The 21,336-nt window shown below is 49.5% G+C and overlaps 2 protein-coding genes across 2 annotated transcripts; one reads left to right on the top strand and one right to left on the bottom strand.

The window, feature by feature from the left end:
• Positions 1 to 1,879: 1,879 nt before the first annotated feature.
• PPP1R11 (protein phosphatase 1 regulatory inhibitor subunit 11) lies at positions 1,880 to 5,034 on the top strand. Its single transcript, XM_082637519.1, has 3 exons — positions 1,880 to 2,162; positions 3,257 to 3,365; positions 3,805 to 5,034. The coding sequence occupies exons 1-3, from the start codon at positions 2,094 to 2,096 to the stop codon at positions 4,002 to 4,004; spliced, it is 378 nt and encodes a 125-aa protein (XP_082493645.1). The 5' UTR covers positions 1,880 to 2,093; the 3' UTR covers positions 4,005 to 5,034.
• Positions 5,035 to 5,159: 125 nt separating this feature from the next.
• Positions 5,160 to 10,481, bottom strand: RNF39 (ring finger protein 39). The gene is made up of 4 exons (XM_082637507.1): positions 9,924 to 10,481; positions 8,243 to 8,265; positions 7,935 to 8,026; positions 5,160 to 6,420 (listed from the first exon to the last, which is right to left on the bottom strand). Exons 1-4 carry the CDS (start codon positions 10,407 to 10,409, stop codon positions 5,840 to 5,842), a joined length of 1,182 nt encoding a protein of 393 aa, XP_082493633.1. The 5' UTR covers positions 10,410 to 10,481; the 3' UTR covers positions 5,160 to 5,839.
• Between the last annotated feature and the right edge of the window lie 10,855 nt (positions 10,482 to 21,336).

Here is a 21,336-nt window from a genome sequence, read left to right as displayed (position 1 = left end):
ATAAATGTAATATATATATATATATTTTACATTGTAATATATTCATATATAGAAAGGTAGAAAGAAAAAAGTAAAAATCAAAAGGAATCCCATTCCACAGAGATATTTGGTTTTTTTTTTACTGGGATTTACTATACATGCTGAGTTGTGTCTTGCTTTTTTCAGTTCAAACCAAAAACTTCAAAGGGAAGCAAATGCTTAGTCCAGGCACAGTAAACATTCAAATTTCAGTCTGGGAATGCTGATTCCTGCATTCCTTGGTTTAAATGGCGACCAAGAGGTGATGGTAATGATTATCTTGTAATTGTACTGCCCTTTATATATTGTGAGCTCTCTAACATACACTATCTTGTTTGATCCCACAGCAACTTGGAGGGATGGGCAGGGCAGTTTTCTCCACTGTATGTTTTAACAGTTCTGGTAATTGACTTTCCTGCCTCACTCCTGAAATCTAAAACAAATCTGTTCATGTTTCTACCCTGCTTTAAGCCTTTCACCGACTGGATAAAGTGCAAGTTTCTTAGCAAAGCATGCAGGGCATCTTATATAACCACGCCCACCTGTCAGTCACCATTTGGCACTCCCCTTACATCCCTTCAGTACGAAACTGCATTTCCTTCAGTGCGCACAACTACGACTTTGTAAGCTGTTTCTTTACCTAAAAAACCCATTTGTCTGCCTTCCTGTTCTCTTTTTGCCACTCTTGTGCTCCCTGAGAAACATACACATATTTTTATCTTATAAACTGGCCTATATTGTAATTTATGACAATTTCTGTGCTAAATCTTACTCATCTCCACCCCAGAGCAAGGGTAGGCAGTATGTAACTAAATTCAGTTTCATAGATGAGACTTACATCTATGTTAATATTCCAATGTCTTATATGTCTGTTAGTATTTATGCCAGTCTTTCCCATTAGACTGGGAGCTAAAACGCAGGGTCTGAGTGTTTTATGCGCCTCCATCTTCAAGTTACAGCATAGTGAAAGGAAATAATCCAAGTTGAAGACGCATTAAGTGCCCTGCTCGAACACCTACAGGCACAGGGCGAGGATTAAAACCCAGATTCTTATTTTTTAAAATAAATTTGTTTATTTTTTTAATTTTATTTTTGGCTGCATACAGTATTTGTTTTTCTCTTTTTGGCTGCGTTTGGTCTTCGTTGCTGCGTTCGGGCTTTCTTTAGTTGCAGCGAGCGGGGCTACTCTTCGTTGCAGTGCACGGGCTTCTCATTGCGGTGGCTTCTCTTGTTGAGGAGCACGGGCTCTAGGCATGCAGACTCAGTAGTTGTGGCGTGCAGGCTCAGTAGTTGTGGTGCACGGGCTTCGTTGCTCCGCGGCATGTGGGATCTTCCCAGACCAGGGCTCGAACCCATGTCTCCTGCGTTGGCAAGTGGATTCTTAACCACTGCACCACCAGGGAGGCTCAACCCAGATTTTTAATCAAGTGTGTTTCTAACTGCTCCCAGGTCTCAATTCTTTAATTCCCAGACGAAACAATAAAAAAAACGAAGCTAGGCCGTGGTAGGATCATTACTATTGCCCCTTAGCTTTCTCCGCGCTCCCACACAGCCAAGGGATGGGGGTGGGCTGGACTCAGCTACTGCACATCTGAACCACGTGAGGTAACCAGTCTGCAGCGTCTAGTCCGACTCTACGCTCCTTGACCGCAGGTTCCAGCTCAATCTCTGTGGTGTATGGGCGTGCTGCCCTTGATCGCCCCGCCCCTGCTTCCACATCGTAGTGACGCCCCTTCCGCCAAAGTTGTGTAGCCTTCTTGCGGCGCCTGCGCACTGTCACATTACGGCGGAACTAATCCGGCGACCTTGAGCTTAGACGCATGTAGTGCCAGGAAGGGAAGAGGGGGACCACAGAATGCGTCACACCCGGAAGCGGAGATCCGGAAGTGGGGTTGGACAGGTTATCCCCAGGGGTGGGGCAGCGGAGGCCCAGGAGGAGGGGGAGAAAAGAAGGTGGAGGATCCTGGCTACTAATCTGAATCCGATACCGATTCTCTTAGACCTCAGAGACACAGAAAAGACAGAAGGGTGCCTCATCCCCCTTCCTCCCCTCCTCCCTCTCTTCAGCCTTAGCCATGGCGGAGGCAGGGGCCGGGCTGAGTGAGACCGTCACTGAGACAACGGTTACCGTGACAACCGAGCCCGTGAGAAAGGCGGGGGGCGGTGCTGTTTAGGGGTTGGGGAGATACCGGGAGGGAAGGGATAGGGCTTTGGAGAGTTGCTGGAGGGGCTGGGCCTGGGGATATGGGAGGAAGTGGGGTTGGGAGAATCTCAAGGTATTGGGAGATTTTGGGTGTGTCAGAGTTGGTGCAGAAGGCTGGTCAAGAGACATGCAATAGAGTTAGGATATAGGTGATGCTTCTTGGAGTGGTGGTGTGTATAAGTAATGAAAGAACGGGAATTTGGAGATTAAGGAGCAAGGGATGTGCTGGGGGGAAATGAAGGGCTGTGTGAGAAAGCATGGTTGGAGGCCAGCTGCAGGGGAATTTGACTGGAAGCATACTTATCAGTAAATATTTGTTGAAGGGATGATTGTAAAAGGAAGCAGAGGGAATGAGGGAACAAGAAAAGGGAGATGAAGATAGTATTTTGAAAAATCAGAGGAGATATAAATAGAGAAAAATGTAGCATTTTTGCAAAAACAACTTAAGTTGCCTTCAAAGGGAGAAGGTTGTGTTGGGTTTAATAACCCTTGGACTAAGGGAGTTTAGAGTAATAGTTACTAGAGATGCCAGGATGCTGGGGAATAGGTGGATAACAAGTGGGGCGGGCTGGGCTTGAGGATGAGAGAGGTGAGAACAGAGTTCTTTCCTTAATGGGAAAAAGAATAGGGGGTCTGGAAAAAAGAAAGGGAGATCAAAGATTAGGCATTGGTGACTGAGAAAATAATTTCCATGTATTAATACCACCAAGGATGATTTGGGGAGGAAGACGGAGAAACAGCGAGGATTATATTTCCCTTTGAATATTTGCTGGGACCTTTCCTAGGTTAGGAATTGTATCTTCTCTGTATACTAGTGGTTACCAAGAACAGGAAATAATACTTCATGATTCCTCAAGGGACTCCCTGAGGCCAAAAATCTGTTCTATTTCATCTTCTCCCAGCACTCAGCTCCTCTGGCACTATGTCTGATCCTGATTGAGTTGGGGAAGGGAAGAGAGGAGGCCCCCATGAGGAAGTGGGAAAGGTTAATAGGAGGGGACTAGCTAGGTATGCCCATCCTTCTTAACGTTCCAGGAGAACCGGAGCCTAACCATCAAACTTCGGAAACGGAAGCCAGAGAAAAAGGTGGAATGGACAAGTGACACTGTGGACAACGAACACATGGGCCGCCGCTCATCAAAATGTGAGTAATTGTTGGCCCACAGTAACCCTGGAGTCCTGGCTCCCCTCAGCATGTCTTCTGCCTTCTCACATTCACTGACCTTCCCGAAGCCCCCAGATGCTCACAATCCTGTGGCTGTCCTGGTGGTTCTCCGGTACCAGGGAGAGAAGGTTAAAGTTAGAGGAACAGAGGTAGGGAGAGGCTTGAATTGGGATGTGCCAAGGCCTAAAGTCAAGAGATATCTGAGGTGGGAGAAGTGGAACTTTGGATTCCTGGCTGGAAAGGACGAGGGAGTTGGGTGTCTGAGTCCCAGGGTGTGGGCCTGGGGAAGTCGGTTCCTGGAAGGTAGAAGGAGAAAATGGTGAAAGTAGGGATTTTTACTGAGATCCAATGGGAGTGGAACTGATGCTCCATCCTATCTCTTCCTCGTTTTTAACTGGGCTCCTCCCTCCAAATCCAGGCTGCTGTATTTATGAGAAACCTCGGGCCTTTGGCGAGAGCTCCACGGAGAGTGATGAGGAGGAAGAGGAGGGCTGTGGTCATACACACTGTGTACGGGGCCATCGCAAAGGACGGCGTCATGCAACCCCGGGACCAACCACCACCCCTCCCCAGCCTCCTGACCCCTCCCAGCCCCCTCCAGGGCCAATGCAGCACTAAATTCCTCTCTCCCCCACCATTCCTGTGTCTGTCTGGCCCTGAATGTATTCATGTGGCTACTTGGGGACTTAACCCATGGTTTGATCCCTTCTCCAGCCCCCTCCTCCCCTCTCCTCTGCTTCATAGAGGGAAGAGGGGGAGGAGGGTGGACAGAGATCCTGGAATTCTGACTTGCTGCTATTCCAGAACCCAGGTTTCTGGGTTCCCCCAGCCCTCATTTCTGCCTCCTCTCTTCAGGGATCCAGGCATCTTGGTCCCAGTCTTTTCCCTTTGTTCTCACTGCCAAACTACCTGTCCTGTGATCTAATTATCTTGGCCCCTTGCACTCTCTACTTGAGTTCCAAACAGTTAAATTGGGTTTCCAACAGCCCCAGCTTTCACTGCCCGGGTCCTAGTCAGATTCCAGGCAATCTTGTTCCAGCTATGCTTGTTAATCCTGGCTTAGAGCTTTTCCACTAATGTATTTATGTCATCCTAACTCTTAGTCTTTGCCTGTGGGATGTGAGGTCTTACGTGAGACCTCAGAGCTCTTAGCCCTTTCCCTCCTCTCCTGCCCACTCCCGTCATGCCCTTAAGAGGAGTTAGGAGAGAGAGAGGTCTTTGTCATTCTCACCTTGGGAGAATGGCAAATGGAAAAAGAAATAGTCATGTTCTCCCCTCACCCTTCTCGTGTGACCTAGGGTTTCTGACAAAGCTGGCTTCAAGACTGGTCACTTAGAGCCACCTATCTCCGCAGGCTTTGGTCTTCCAGCTTAGGAGACAGATCCAACATGGTCCCAGGGGCCTGGGTCCCTGGGAGAGGAAGGAACAGGGAGGGAGCAAAGAGATGCACTCTCACCCCTTCCTTCCTAGGCTTTGATGTCTCTGCCAGCCCAGATGTCCTGGCCTTCCCCACCCCTTACTGGGATCTGGATATCATTTTCCAGGCCTCTTGCCATGCACAGTTGCAGAGATCAGTCAAATCCATACCACCACTGAGATCTCATTTATTGCCACAGATGCACAAAATAAATAACCCAACATCACAAAATGTGTTAAATACAGGCCTATTTATACATATGGGGAAAGAAGTGAGGCTATATACAAAGGTGAATTTGGGGTGTCTGGGCCATTCCCAGGTTGAGGGAAGGAGAGGTAGCACAATTGGTTGCTTGTTGTGAGTATGTGCAGGGGGGAGGTTTTAAGAAGGTTCTTAATGGGAAAAGGCTGTAAGCATAGAAAGCTGCCATGGTGGAGTAGAACTGGCCTGCCCCCATCTCCCCCCAAAAGAGGGCCCTAAGGCCCAGGCCAGAGTCAAGCCTCTTGTTTTGGGGGAAGAAGCTTTTGTTTCTCTTGAGGAGAAACCTCAGAATGGACGAGGCAGGGAAGCCCAAGCCTCAGACCTGTGGAGAGGGCACTGGGCCCTTCTTTGCCAGGAGGAGAGGCAGGGGTGGGAGGTAAATGTTTGACTGGCAGGGCCTCTGTGTATTAAACATGGGCCAATTATCAGTACTGATGGGGCAGGACCTGTTGCCCAATTCAGGCCTGGGAAAGATAGAAGGGGCAAGATCCCTTGGGAAGTACTGGGGTAACCTAGGGAGAGAAGCATCCCAAGATTTGGGGGGAGGGGGCGGGGAGCAGGAATGAATTAAGCTTCGGGCATGGATGTGGAAACTGGAGGCCAGTTGAGGTCCTAACTATCTGGAAGAAAACAGACAATGTAGGTGGGGGGGGTGCTTATCAATACACGGGCAATGGGCGTGGACATGATGCCTGGAATGAGTAAGGATTTCCGTGCCCAAGAGGAAGCAGCCTTATTTCAGACCAAGCCAGAATAAGTGTTGTGGGTGAGCTTCTCAGCCTTCCGCTGGCACGAGGCAGAGGGGGACGCGGGGGTCGCGGGTGCACAGCAGCGGGAAGACGCGCTCACCCAGGGGACCGGGCGCCTGGAAGGCGAAGAGCAAGTCCAGGGAACGGCCGTCGTAGAAGGCCACGCGGCCCCGCTCCCAGTCCAAGTCCACGCGGATGCGCCGCGGCTGGGGCCCGGCGCCGCCCAGCGGGGTGGGCTCCGGGGACGTGAGCGCCCACAGGCGGCCGCCGCGACCCTCCACGGCCCACACAGCCCCCGCGGGACATAGGCCTACTCTGCCCTTGCGTCGCACTGACTCCCCGGCCGCGCCCAGAGCATAGCGGCTCTCCCCGTCGTCCTCATCCTCCCTGGAAGAGTCTCCGCGGGAGGCGGTGTCCGCGATCTCGACTTCCCAGCAGTGGCGGCCAGCCCCGAAGCCCTGCGCGCCCAGCACCGCCAGGAGCTGATCGAAGCGCGCCGGGCCGTCGCGGGGTGCGGGTGTCCCCGGTGGGGCCAGTCGGACGCTGCGGCGGTCCGCGGAGACCAGCAAGCGGCGGTGAGCGGTGCCAGGATCCAGGGTCAGGTCGGCTGGAGAGGAGAAAGCAGGGGGAGGACCGTGTGAGCAGGCTTTCCGAATCAGAGGAGGGGTAGGATGGAGACGATGCGCGGAGGGTACACAAGAGGCCCACAGCAGCTCAAAAGGCGGCTGTAGGACCAAAGAGGGGGAAGGCATATGAAGAGCAGGCTTGGGCAAGACCCAACCTGCGCTGATGGGCCACTTCCTTCTGGAGAATTGGACTTGGAGAAGGACCCTGCTGGCCCAGGGCAGGGGGTACAGCACAGCGACTGAAGGAGGGGTTGCCCGAGTTTGCGGCCTTGGCGGCAGAGTGAGGCTCGTCTGACTTCTAGGGAGGGTGAGGACTGATACCTCAATCTGCAGCATCTGGGGTGGGGGGGTGGGGTGGGAGCTGGGTCAACAGGATGGAGAAGATGGAGCTCAAGAGGAAGGCTGATACCAGATACCAGCACCGCACGTGATAGAGGGAAGGGCCAGAGGGAGAAATCCAAAGTATCCTGAGAAACCAGCCCACCACCCACAGGAACAGGTGGGAGTAGACAGGCCTATTCCTATAGGGAGCGCAGGGCACAGGAGAGAGAAGGTGGTGATAGCCAAAGGGACCAGAAAGAACTAATCATTGGCCTTGTGTGTATGGGGTGCTTTGAGGAAAGATTTCTGGATTAGGGGTGCTGGAAGCAATCTGGGTTGGGTGGGATGGTGGGTGACCAAAAGGGCGGAGCACCTTCTCTAGGAAGTTTAAAGAAGGGCAGGGGGCAGCCTTGGAAGTGATGGAAGGAACTCCCCAGAAGCTGCAGAGAAGGCCCAGAGCCTCAGGGGCAAGGAGACGTGGGAATCCTGGGACACTTCTGGAAGGGAGTGATGAGAAGTGGTGGCAGCAGGGATTCCCCAGAAGCAGCTGACCCCCAGGGGTCTGTTGTGTGAGTGTATGAACAGGTAAGAGGAGAGAATAGCTGGAATATGAGGAATGAAGGATAGACCTTGTTATAGGTTGAATTGTGTTCCCCCCCCAGAAAGTTGTGAAGTCCCCCCAATACCTCAGAATTTGACTGTATTTGGAAATAGAATCTTTACAGAGGTAATCAAGTTAAAATGAGGTCAGTAGGGTGGACCCCAATCCAATATATCCAGTGTCCTTATAAAAAGGGGAAATTTGGACCCAAAGACAAGTGTGTATAGAGAGAAGATGCTGTGAAGACAGGGAGAATGCCATCCACAGGCCAAGGAACGCCTGAGGCTATCAGAAGCTAGGAGAGTCCTGGAACAGAGTCTCCCTCTCAGCCCCCAGAAGGAAACAACACTGTTGACACCTTGACTTCTACCTCTAGAATCATTTAACTTCTGCCTCTAGAACCATAAGACGATAAATTTCTATTGTTTAAGCCACTCGGTGTGCAATGCTTTCCTATGGCAGCCCTAGGAAACTAATACAGACATCAAAAAGGACTTGATCATATTTGAGAGAGAAAGGGGAACAAACTGAAAACAGCCTCTCATTTAGTTCCCTCCCTTCTGCCCTCCTTACCTGTCAGCCTATGAAGCATCTTTTTGACCACTGGGTAATCTTCAGAGAGATCGTCCTCTGAGTTAGATGACTTGGGAGTTGGGGCATCAAACCTGGATAGATGAGGGAGAAGGGTCAGGAAACTGGTAGATACCCTCTGCCCTCTGATGTCCCCACCCCTACCCCACTCACATCTCTGGAGCAGAAAAGGGTGAGGCCACACCCAGAAAACCTGTCTGTGAGTGGGGACAAAGATGTGGCTCCTGTAAGAAGGTGATGGATGTGGCAGCTGATAGTAGAAAAGAAAAAACAGTAAAAATGGAACTCACCTTCTCCATGTCTTCTTTGTATCCTGGGGTGGGCAGAAAAAAACATGGATGTAAGCTCTGGGCTTCATACTGTGGGGAGCTCTTCCCCCGCCTCCTCAGGTAGCTGGGTCTGATTTGGTGAGGTCCCTCTGTGCATCTCAGACTGATCTCACCTCTTTATCCCCTGTGCTCCCTTTTCCTCTCATTCTCCCCCTTCCCCTTTCATGACCTTTCCTTCCTCTCAGTCACCACTTTCTCATCCTCCTAACTCCACCCCCACCATCCTCCTCCCTTTGCCATGCCACAAAGCCTCTCAGTTCCCCTTCCCCAGCCTCATCCAGGCCTTTTTCTTGCCCCCAGAGTCCTCACCATTCCCTGTTTCCTCCCAGCCCGCCCCCCTTCTCTTTCTCAGTGGCCCCCATCCTTATCCCCTTCCTGAGGGTGTATCCCAGATAAACATCCCCCGCCTCCTCCATCACACAGACCAAACACATACTTAGAGTCCTTAGGCTAAGAGTTCATTTATAAAAGCCGTATAATAAAGCTGCTTCCCCTCTTGCCATAAAAGCCCAGTGTCGTTTATAGGGCCCTTTGTTCTGTGTCTCTCTACCCTGACCAAGGAAGCAGCTGGACTTGGATGTGTCCCAGAAGGCCCAGCAGATCTGCAGGGTACCATGAGAGCCAGGAGAGGGCGCTGGATGCTCCCCATCCAAATACTAGGATTCCCTCTACCGGCTTAGCAGTCTAGTGGGAAAGACTGGGGCCGACCAGTAGGGTGATGAAGGGGAGAGAGGAAAGGCAATTTGCCTAATTATGCCAATTACACCTAGACTAATTAGGTATATGTAGACTTCAAAGGGTGGAAACAAGACTCGAGACCGGCTCGGCTGCTGGCGAGAAGCCAGTCGGGAATGCGGGGCGCCTGGAGGTCGGCAAGGGTTGGTTGACGGCCAAAGAGTCAGGGCCCAGGAGGGACGCGGGAGGCTAGGTGGGTGGGTAATCAGGGTGGGATGTGGAGAGGATCCAGAGGTCCCAACGTCTGTTTTCCCGGACCTTGCCTCCACCCGTGGCCGCCTCTGCCTGGGGCCCTGGGAGGAGCGGAGGACAACAATAACAACACAGCAAGGCCCAGGCCGGAGCCCGGGGACCTACCCCACGACACTACAGGGGAGTTTGGATCTGCCTCCCTCCCTTCTTCCCAACTTTTGACAGCCGCCTCCTTCCCCGCCCGTCCACTCCAGCTTTTTGTCCATCCTCCCTCCTGCTTCTCCTCTGCTGGGCTAGTTCTGATCTCACTCACCAACCTCCCAGGCACCCAGCACCCTCCCCTCCGCCTGGCCTCCGCCTCCGGGGCGCCTAGCGGCGTCTTTCCCCAGCCTCCCAGTTCCCGCGCTCTTCGCCGGGCCTTAGGGGTCTCCTCCTGTTCTGTCTAGCGCCCCAACCCCTTCCCTCCAGCCCCTCTCACAAGCCTCAGGCATCCGTCCAGCTTCGCTCTGGGCAAAGCGTCAACTGCTTCCCGGCATCTCTCACTTGACAGCTGCCGCCCCCTCGTCCTCTGCTTTTCCTTCCCCAGCTCCATCTTTTGCCTAAACTTCGAGAAGGGCCCCAGCCCGGGAGGTGCCATTCCCCGCTTCCCCAGGGAGCCCGCGGATGGCCCCTTCGGCCGACAGCTGCGGACTCGCGAAGCGCACCCCTGCCTCACCTCTCCGTGCGGGTCCAGGCAGCCCATGGTGGGGACGCGGCCCCCTCGGCGTTTCCCAGCTCGGGCCCCGGGGTCGGCCAGCTTCTCCCGCAGCCCGCGGCTGATTCGCACTTCCACCGCCAGCCGCACGTTAGACCTCAGGCTGCGGCGGGGGCACGGCCGGCCGCAGCACGGGCAGGCGGTGGGGGGCGCCTCGGGGCCGGGGGCCGGCGGGGTCCCCCAACGGCGGTCCAGGCACGCGCGGCAGAAGCTGTGCTCACACACCAGGAGCACCGGGTCCTCGAAGGGGCCCCCGCACAGCGGGCACGTCGCTAGCTGCTCCAGGCGCTGCACCAGCCCCCGGCCCAGCAGCTCGGATGCCTCCATGGGGAGCCAGCGTCCGGGCGCCGTCCCTTTCGCGACCATCGGGACCACCTTCGGGCTACGCAGGTGGCTGAGCGCCTCTGCTGCTGGTTGCGTCGCTGCCCCTCTCTCCGCCTCCCGCATTAACTTTCTGACGCTTTCTGGCGCTCTCCTGGGATCGCCTCTCTCTCCAACCAGTCTGTTTCCGCCAATCTCCCCACTACGTCAGGCTTTATAGGGAGGGAGGAGGCCCCTGCGGGAGGTAAACATCAGGGCTTGCGTAACACCCCATCTGGTTCTCCCGCTTCCCCGTGAGGTTTGGAGGAGGAGGGTGGAAGGGACATCTAGGTCTTGAGCCGAGGAGGTGGTCGCTAGGGGGCGCTCTGGGGGAAAGGTAGCAAGGTGTGGGGTGGGTAGCCCCCGTCACCCCCCGAATTGCTCGAATCTCGCCTCCGCCTTGGCCTGCGGTGTACAGGTGGGCAGGGCGCCCCGGCTCGCTTTTGGCATGCGTGCGCACATCGCCAGAGTATGTCATTCCAGGTGGCTGGCACACCTACATCTGGGGGCCTGGGGCCAGGAAGAAGGGATCCTGGTTTGTGCGGCTTTGGCAGGCCTCTGAGTGTTGGTGTGTGGCTGTCATTCCAGAGGCCTCTCTCCTCTCCATTTTTCTGCCTTACCTATTAAGGGCTTGAGGACACTGAAGCTGTGGGGTAAGGGGTGGGGAGCAGGCACCCACACCCCCACCTCAAGGAGTCAGCATAGGGCTCTCTCAGCTGTACCTCTGGCTGGCTCCCATGGCCTCCCTTGTTTCTTCCTATGTCTCTCTTTCTAGTTGTTTCTCTCTCTTTTCCCTGTGTATGTTTTTATTTCCACTTTTCTCTTTCTCTCCTTCTTTGTCATGTACCCAAAGGTTGTCTATTTTCACTCTTTTGGTCCACTGAGGCCCATAGACCTGGCACTGTCAAGGTCACACAGTAAGGGAATGACCTGAAGCGGAGCCATACCCAGATCTGATTCATGGCCTTGCTGTGACTCCACCCTGCCGCTTTTTAATTTCAGATCCCTAGAACTCCCTTCTACTTTCTGATTTTTTTTTTTCCGGAGTTTTCCTCATGCCCTCTTCCCTCACCTCCATCTCTCTGTCTCTTTCCTCCTTCCCTCTCCTCTTACCTCCTTTCCTTCCTTCCTCCTTGCTCCCTCTTCTTCCTAGTTCCTCCACCTCTCTCATGCTAGGCCTTTCTGTCTGATACCCCTGTGGGGTTGTGAATAAGTAAACATTCAGATGTCTACAACTATGATCACACACACTGTTGTACAAACATGTGTGTGCATCCAGCAATGTCTAAATGCCTCAAAATGCACAAATAGGCAGATACTTTCATATAATGCAAAATCACAGATATGGGGCTTCCCTGGTGGCACAGTGGTTTAGAGTCCGCCTGCCGATGCAGGGGACACAGGTTCGTGCCCCGGTCCGGGAAGATCCCACATGCCACGGAGCGGCTGGGCCCGTGAGCGATGGCCGCTGAGCCTGCACATCCAGAGCCTGTGCTCCGCAACGGGAGAGGCCACAGCAGTGAGAGGACAGCGTACCGAAAAAAAAAAAAAAAAATCACAGATATGCCCAAATAGTCTCATACACACTGAATATCACTGGGACGGACAACCAGGATTATTTAGGGACAGATAGACGAACTCAAAGAACAGATGCAAAGAGACACTCTGTCATTGGTTTTATTGTCAATAAGAACAGCAATACAACAATAGTAAGTCTTTATGAAGCAGCAGCATGTTATTAGGCAACTCCTCCAGGCATCCTTCTCTCCCCTACTTATCAGGGAGACACTCAAACATGACACCCTGATAAACAAAGTACACAAATAAACACACTCATCTTGGAACAAACCTCCCAGCTCCATGCTCATAAAACGCACAGCTATCCAAGAAAAAGACTTCAGATATGACCAAAGTCTATTTTGTAAAATGGACGTTCATGTAATGATAGGTAGAATAATGGTCCCCCAGAGATGTCTGTGTCCTAATTCCTGGAACCTGTGAACATGTTACCTTACATGGCAAAGGGGAATTAAGCTTGCAGATGGAATTAAGGTTGCTAATCAGTTGAGTTTAAAGTAGGGAGATTATTCTAGATTATCCAAGCGTCCTTAAAAGTGGAGGACAGGGACTTTCCTTGCAGTCTAGCAGTTAAGACTCCACGCTTCCACTGCAGGGTGGCACTGGTTGGATCCCTGGTCGGGGAACTAAGATCCCGCATGCTGCGTGATGAGACAAAAAAAAAAAAAAAGAAAAAAGTGGAGGACAGAAGCGGAAGAAGACAACCAGAAAGATAGAAGCTTATCTCTCAGCTGGCTGGCTTTGAGGACTGAGGATGGGGGGTCATGAGCAAAGGAAGTGGGTGGCCACTAGAAGCTGGAGAAGGCTAGGAGATGGATTACAGATGGAATCCAGCCCCGATGACAGGGCTTGATTTTAGCCCTGTAAATCCTATTTTAGACTTCTGAACTACAGAACTATAAGATAATAAATGTGTGTTGTTTCTCAAATTTCAAACAAAAGTTTGTGATAATTTGTTACAGCAACAAATAGGAAACTAATACACATGCTTTCCCTTTCTCCCTCAGTCTCTGGCCCTTTGGGACTGTATGCACTTGTTTTTGCCCCTTCCAGTTTGTCACGTTTTTCGGATATCTCTGCCTCTCTGGGCCTTCTTGTCTGTCCTCTCTGTCTCTGTCTGTCTCTCTCTCTTTTTTTTGTTTTTGAACTGCTTCATTTTCTTGGCTCTATCCCCACCCCAAGGCCTCTTGGACATTGGGTTCTTTCTGGATCTGGGCCTGGAATATCAGAGAAATGCCTCTGAATCTCATCAGGAACCTTGTATCGTCACCAATCCAAGAGCCTTTCTATGACCTTCAAGTCCTACTCGATGGTTCACATCCTTAGTTGCACATTAAAGTCATTGGGGAAACTTTTAAACTCCTGATGCCCAGGAGACACCTCAGATCAATTAAACAGAATCTCTGGGGATGCGTCCCAGGAATCAAGAGTTTTAAAAGCTCTCCAAGTGATTCCAATGTTTAACCAGGGGGGGGACCCACTGTCTTACATGTTGAGGTTACAGGGGGACCTTCCCCTCCCCATTTTGCTCCTTATGCTTTACCTGCAGTGCCTTATATTTTCTGTTCCTTGAGCATAACAAGACTGACATTGCTGCCAGGCCTTTGCACTCATGTTCCTTCTGTTTGGGCCCTTCTTCCTCTAGCAATATCCATGGCTGTCTCCACCTTCTCACTCAGGTCTCAACTCAAAGGTAACATATTCAGAGAGGACTTCTTTCACTACTGTATCTCAAGTCGTTTTCCTCCAAAGTGCTCACTGTCTCTTTACCCAGATATATTGATTCATGGTATTTATCACTATCTGAAATGATCTATTTAACTGGTTTGATCTGTTTCTATCCAATAGAAGGTAGCTATATAGGAACAGGAGCCTAGCCTGTTCACTGCTGTTTCCCCTGAACCTGGAACCGTGACTGGCACACAGACGGTCTCAATAAATATACAGCCAGTCATTGAACTGCCCATCATCAATAGGCAACGCGAAAGGGTCTTTTGACTGACTCTGCTTAGATCTTCTAAATGCCAGATACAGATATTCTTTTTTTTGTTTTTAAATTTTTGAGTTTTATTTTATTTATTTTTTATACAGCAGGTTCTTATTAGTTATCTATTTTATACATATTAGTGTATGTATGTCAATCCCAATTTCCCAATTCACACCCCACACACCTCTTTCCCCCCTTGGTGTCCATACAGACACAGATATTCTTATCCTTCTCAATCAACAGTGATTCTTCACTGGCAGACACCAGGCCCAGTGCTGGGGGATGCTCATGTGAAGTGAGACATGGTGTTCAGTCTGGCTCAAGAAGCTCATGATCTAGCTGAAACTCGCGTTCTGTAACCAGATGATGAGGATTCCTGCTAAAAATGCTTTAGCTCAGCTTTTAAGCAGTAGTTGCTGTGAGTTCACACTTAATGATTTTAGGACATGGAGTGCAGGGAAAAGGCATTTGGAAACAGACATTGCCAGGAAATGTCTCACTTCTCAAGACTGTCTCCCTCCCTCACCAGAATCTCCAACAACTCTGCACTTGATCCTCTAATTCCCCCTTGGGTTTATTCTATCTCCGGAGAGCTGGGTGGGTGGAGGTGATTTTTAGTGTGTGTTGGCTTGGCTTGGCTTGGCTTGGCTTGCTTTTGTTGACCATGACTGGATCCTGCCTCTCTGTTAGCACCACATCTTCTTAATATAGGTGTCTCCCACATAACTGTTCACACCTCTTTCCAGCTCTCTCCAGGATGTCTGCTTGTGGTGTTGTGGAATGTTGCAGCTAGACACCCATGCATGGCACTGGGGATGCTAGAGGTGGGAAGGCCTTACCTAATCCCCTCATTTCTTTTCCATCTCTTCCTTTTTTTCTCTCTTTTTGTTTATTCTTCAGTTTATCTCTCCCCCGTATCAGTAACATACCCATCTTTTTAAACAGCCTACAAGTCTTGGGACTTCCCTGGTGGTCCAGTGGGTAAGCCTCCGCGCTCCCAATGCAGGGGGCCTGGGTTCTATCCCTGGCCAGGAAACTAGATCCCGCGTGCCACAACTAAGACCCGGTGCAGCCAAATAAATAAATATTTTTAAAAGTAATAAAGAGCCTACAAGTCTTTGGGAGCCTTGGCGAGGGAGAGGTAGATATGAAAAGGTGTTTGGGGGACATGACAAGCCAGCCAAGGTCCCTGCCCTTAGGAAGTATGATAAGGCAGGTAAAATATATCCATCATCATCCAAAATCTGCCATTACTGAATCAGGGAGTGTGATGAGGCAAACAAGATATATCTATCATCAACCAAGGTATGTCATTACCAAATTATAAAGATGTGCTGAGGGAAGAAGAGTGAGTGGAAGATTATGTTTACAGATCAGAGAATGAGTGAAAACGATTTCAGGAAGACTTCCTGGAGGAGGTGGCTTATAAATGAAGGATGGGTTGGATTGAGCGGGAGACAAATGAAAAAACCTGAACAAAGAATGTGAAGCATCTTTGGGGAAAAAACTGGAAGTGGGAAAAGAGGCCCAGGGGTAAGAAGCACAAATGAAGGAGACCATTACTCTTCCCCTTCCCAAAGATTTTCTTTGAATTCGATTGCTTCCAGAAAGACTCTTTTTTTAAAAGACTGCTGTTTACAATGTGCTTTAACAGAACTGAAAGTCCTAATAGAGCACGGCAGCTTCCCTATTCAAGGGCTCCAGAAACTCTGGGTAAAACACCCCCTGATGCTCAGGGCAGCTTCAGAAAGGGTGAACATAAGGTAGAGATAGACGACGAGGATTTGACCAGATTAACCAAACAATCCTGATGCTCAAAAATGTGACCAAGGTTATATAGGACTGTCATCTTTTTTGCCTGGTCTCTTGTTTAACCTTTTAACAGCTGTGGGGTTGACAGTCCAGCCATTTTACAGTGAGGACTCGGATTCCAGCAAGGTAAGGGATTTGCCTGGGCTCAAACAGCCGGTTAGAGGCAGAGCCAGGACTGAAATGCAGATCTACTGCCTCCAAATTCTGTGCTCTTTCCCCTAAAAATTACTTTGTCTCTTCTGAGACTTTATTTTCCCTCCTGTAAGCCTCCTTTGTCCCTCTCCCTTTAAATCCCTGCTTAAGGCTAACAGCTTCTCCAAGATGTTGCCCCTCCTCGAGTTCATTCTGGATACTCATTAATTCTCCTTCCTTCTGACAACCCCCCATCAATGTCACTGACTTTACTTTATTTATCCTTTAAATTCCCCCTTAAACATTTGCTAATCATTCTTCTCTTCTCAGTGTTCCCTAAGCCTTCTTATTCCTCCATCCTTTAGCAGTGTTCCTTTAAGAGCTGTGCATTTATTCATCCATTCATTTAATCATTCAAGAGCTATTTACTAAGCACCTACTGTATGTCAAACACTGTTCTAGGAGTTAGGATACAGTGGTGAACAAGCTAGCCATGGTCCCTTTCCTCTGGCAATTTTATTTATTTATTTAGGCTTCGTTGGGTCTTCATTGTTGCGTGCGGGCTTTCGCTAGTTGCGGCGAGCGGGGGCAACTCTTCGTTGCGGTGTGCGGGCTTCTCACTGTGGTGGCTTCTCTTGTTGCAGAGCACAGGCTCTAGGTGTGCAGCCTTCAATAGTTGTGGCACCTGGGCTCAGTAGTTATGGCTCCTGGTCTCTAGAGTGCAGGCTCTGTAGTTGTGGTGCATGGGCTCAGCTGCTCTGTGGCATGTGGCATCTTCCTGGGCCAGGGATCGAACCCATGTGCCCTGCATTGGCAGGTGGATTCTTAACCACTGAGCCACCAGGGAAGTCCCCCTCTGGCAATTTAGATCCTATTGAGAAAGACTAACTAATAAGCAAGTAAACAAATAAATTAACAAGATAATTATAGATGTGATAAGTGCTTTGGAGAATATAAAGTGGGTAGTATACAAGGAATTAACTGGAGGAGGGGCACACTGCTTTTAATAGGGTGTTAGAAAAAGCTTCTCTGAGGAGGTGACATTTGAGCTGAGCCCTGACTGATAAGAGGGAGCCAGCAGTAAAAAGAGTTGGGGGAGAGCTTTCCAGGCAATGGGAACAGCAGGTGCAAAGGCCCTGAAGTAGGAAAGATCTTGATGAAGATCACATGCTATGAGGTGTGATGAGAATGCTTTAAAATGAGATTGGAGAGGTACTAAGGCTATGCAGGACCTTAGGGACCAAGATAAGAAGTTGAGTTTGGGTTTTTTTGTTTTCCTTGCTGTACGCGGGCCTCTTACTGTTGTGGCCTCTCCCGCTGCGGAGCACGGGCTCTGGACACGCAGGCCCAGCGACCATGGCTCACGGGCCCAGCCGCTCCGCGACATGTGGGATCTTCCCGGACCAGGGCACGAACCCGTGTCCCCTGCATCGGCAGGCGGACTCTCAACCACTGCGCCACCAGGGAAGCCCCAGAAGTTGAGTTTTGTTCTACAAAGTGCAATGCCACTGAAGGGCTTTAAGTGGGGAATTTACATGGTCCAATTTATGTATTTAAGACATTCACTTTGTCCTAGTCATCTTTTCTTTCCATTTCCTTTTTAACTCTCATCCTCTTTCACGTATTCAAGATGAGCATCTCATTTCCAGCCCATTTCCCCATCAAGGAGAATGAGTCTTCCAAATAGTGTGTTAACCTGTACAGTGCACCAAGTGTAGCTAATTTGACTCGGATTCCTGCCTCTATTACAGATTTCAAAGAATCAGACATTTGTAGAATATTAGAGTTGAAAGGGGCTTTAACCCTTATATTGCAGATAAGAAAATTGAGGCCTAGAGGGGGTGTCCTAACTTGTCCAAGATAACTGGTAAGTGGGGAAGCCTTTGTGGACCTCATCCTTCAAGAGCACAAGAGCAAATTGCTTCCTGTTTCTTAGACACTTATTTCAATTAAAAAGGTATTAACTGACTAACTCAGTATATGTCCAGAGTTGGGGCCCAGCTTGACAAGGAATAGAAAGAGCAAATGACAAGGTCCGTTCACAGCCACACTGGGGTGTGATGGTGGGCATAACAACAACTGCCCTCAGGCAGCTTAGAGTCTGAGGGTGAGAGATATTGAATAATCACATAGTGTATACAAACAGTGATATGAAGGAAGGTACAGGGTGATGAGAACTGTACCAGGAAGGCCTCAGTACAGGAAGCAGAAATCACTCTAGGTACTTTAATTTTTTTTTTTTTTTTTTTTTGCAGTATGGGGGCCTCTCACTGCTGTGGCCTCTCCCGTTGCGGAGCACAGGCTCCGGACGCGCAGGCTCAGCGGCCATGGCTCACGGGCCCAGCTGCTCCGCAGCATGTGGGATCTTCCTGGACCGGGGCACGAACCCATGTCCCCTGCATCGGCAGGTGGACTCTCAACCACTGCGCCACCAGGGAAGCCCCTCTAGGTACCTTAAGTAGCAAGAGATTTAACACAGGGAAGTAATTGACAAGAAAATCATTGAAAGGCCTGGAGAATTAAAAGTTATTAGGTCCTAACTGGACTCTTGGCTTCAAGGTCAATCACCATAAGTGAGAAATGCTGCAGCTACTGATAGCATAGCAGCCACTGCCCCAAGTGTCCTACTCCCATGCACCTCTGCACCTCTCATGTTTATTGGAGATTGTCCACCTGATCATCTGCTATAGGAGAATGGCTTCCACTTCACTTCTGCCTTTCAAATCTCATACAAACACATCTGGGACTTCCCCAGTGGTGCAGTGGTTAAGAATCCACCTGCCAGTGCAGGGGGCATGGGTTCGATGCCCGGTCCAGGAAGATCCCACATGCTGCGGAGCAACTAAGCCCATGCACCACAACTACTGAGCCTGCTCTCTAGAGCCCGTGAGCCACAACTACTGAGCCCACGTGCTGCAACTACTGAAGCCCATATGCCTAGAGCCCCTGCTCTGCAACAACAGAAGCCACCGCAATGAGAAGCCCGCGCACCACAACAAAGAGTAGCCCCTGCTGGCCGCAAATAGAGAAAGCCCGTGCGCAACAATAAAAACCCAATGCAGCCAAAAAATAAATAATTAAAATTAGGAAAAAAACAAAACAAAAAAACACATCTAATTGGCCGAACTTAATTCATGTCCAGAACCCTAGCTGCAAAAGTTTCTGAGAAATAGTTTTTTATTGTCCAACCAAATAGAATGGGAATAAAGTCAATCCACATATCTAGAGTTGCCAGGTAAAATACAAGCAAATTTGAATTTCAGGTAAATAATGAATTTTAAAAATATATAAATATCTTCCAAATATGTTTGGGGGCATACTTATACTAAAAAAAAAGATTCATTATTTATCTGAAATTCAGATTTCAAGTGGGTGTCTTGTATTTGTACCTGCTAAATCTCGCAACTTTATAAAGATCCAGCACAGAGACTGATAGCAGGGGGCTCTAATTTAGATGAGGGGCTGAGGAAGGCCTCTCTGAGGAGGTGACATTTAAGAGGAGACCTGAGAGATGAATAAGAGTTCATCAGGCACAGAGAGGACGGAAGGGCGTTCCAGGCAGAGGGAGCAGCTTTGCAAAGACTCTAAGGCAAGAACAATTTGGGCTAATTTAAACAAAGCTGGGGGAATTCCCTGGCAGTCTAGTGGTTAGGTCTCAGCGCTTTCACCGTCAAGGGCATGGGTTCAATCCCTGGTTGGAGAGCTAAGATCCCACAAGCTGTGCAGCGTGGCCAAACAAAAAACAAACAAAAACCCAAAGCTTGTGCATGGGGGACTGGGTGGTAAAGATGGTATAAGGTGGATAAAAACTTAGGCAGATACCAGATATGCAGGGTCTTAAGTATTTTTGTTTGTTCGTTATTTATTTATTTATTTATTTATTTATTTATTTATTTATGTCTGTGTTGGGTCTTCGTTGCTGTGCACGGGCTTTCTCTAGTTGAGGCCAATGGGGGCTCCTCTTCTCTGTGGTGCGCGGGGTTCTCATTGCGGTGGCTTCTCTTGTTGCAGAGCATGGGCTCTAGGCACACGGGCTTCAGTTGTTGTGGCTCGTGGGCTCTAGAGCGCAGGCTCAGTAGTTGTGGTGCACGGGATTAGCTGCTACATGGCCTGTAGGATCTTCCTGGACCAGGGCTCTAACCCGTGTGCCCTGCATCGGCAGGCAGATTCTTAACCACTGTGCCACCAGGGAAGTCCTGGCTCTTAAGTTTTGCGTAGTGGATTAAGACAAGTGTGGAATGAGAGAGACCCAGAACCACTACATGCTAGTGGCATCCCCCAGAGTTGTGCAAGATGATCATCCTGAAGAGAGAAATTGATTCCAGTAATTTAGGCAAGAGATGATGATGGCTTAAGTTAGATGGGAGCCAGTGGATCTGGAAACAAGCAGGCCAATTTGAAATATAATTTGTAGACAGAACTGATGAAAGAGTTGGAGTGGTCATTGGAGGGTAAGGGAGAGGAAAATCAGGGGTGAATTCCTAGTTCCTGGAATGAGCAACTGGGTTGATGCAAGAGCTCTTAGGGAAATGGGGAAAGCTCTTAAGGAGATTTGGGTGTTGAGATGGGATCACAAGGGAGGAAGTAATGACAAAGTGATAAGATATCTTGTTTCAGTTGGACAACAGTGCACAGCCAATGCCTCTCTCTGCAGAATGTTTCCAAACATCCACTTACCTGCCTACTCCTTCTCCCTCCTTCTCTGCCTTCTCCTCAATCATTTTCTCTTTCTTATTCTCTCTCTCTTTCTTTTTTTCTTTGTAGTCATCCTATTTCCTGGACAGAATCAGAGAGTCAACCAGTGAGATAGGTGGAGTGTAGGAAGCTAGAAATGAAAAGGTTTCTCATGAATCTGTGGTCCACTGTTTCCCAGTGGACCTGGTAAACCATTTAGCCTCTCTTCCCTGGACCCAGGAAGGGGTGAGGATAGGAGGAGAGAGAAGAACTTGGACTGAAGCAGCTAAGGAGGCATCATTCTCTAGCAGATGGGAAATCGACTAGTCTAAATCCCTCATTTTGAACTGAGAAAACTGAGGCCTTTGCTCACTCTGACTAAACTAGGTAAGAACCTGCAGAGAATGAAGGAACACACAACCCACTTGGAAACAGTGGGGTTTTCAAGATTTGATTCTACTCCTGTTATTTTTGTGACTATAAAGTAGAAACAGTTATGCTTACATCAAATAATTGTTTTAAAGATCAAAGGAAATAATTTATATTCATTTATTCAACAAATGTTTACTAAGTACCTATTATGTGCCAGATGCTGTTGGGAGGTGGGAACTCAGCAGAGAGCAAAGCAGACAGGAATGTGCCCCCATGGGAATTACATTCTAATAGGGAAAATGGATAATTAACAAATAAATAAGTGACATGTATGGTAGGTATCATAAAACAACATGAAGCTTGGAAGTAAGACAGAGGTGCAGGATAGGGTGAGCAGGGTTATAATTTCAATAGGTAATACTTGAGCAAGGATTTGAAGCAGGTGAAAGAATTAGCCAA

The sequence above is a fragment of the Mesoplodon mirus genome (genome assembly GCF_964341445.2).
Source record: "Mesoplodon mirus genome assembly, chromosome: 12".
Classification (NCBI taxonomy): Eukaryota; Metazoa; Chordata; class Mammalia; order Artiodactyla; family Ziphiidae; genus Mesoplodon; species Mesoplodon mirus.
Note: the sequence above shows the minus strand (reverse complement) of the source record. Positions and strands in the feature narration are given on the sequence as shown.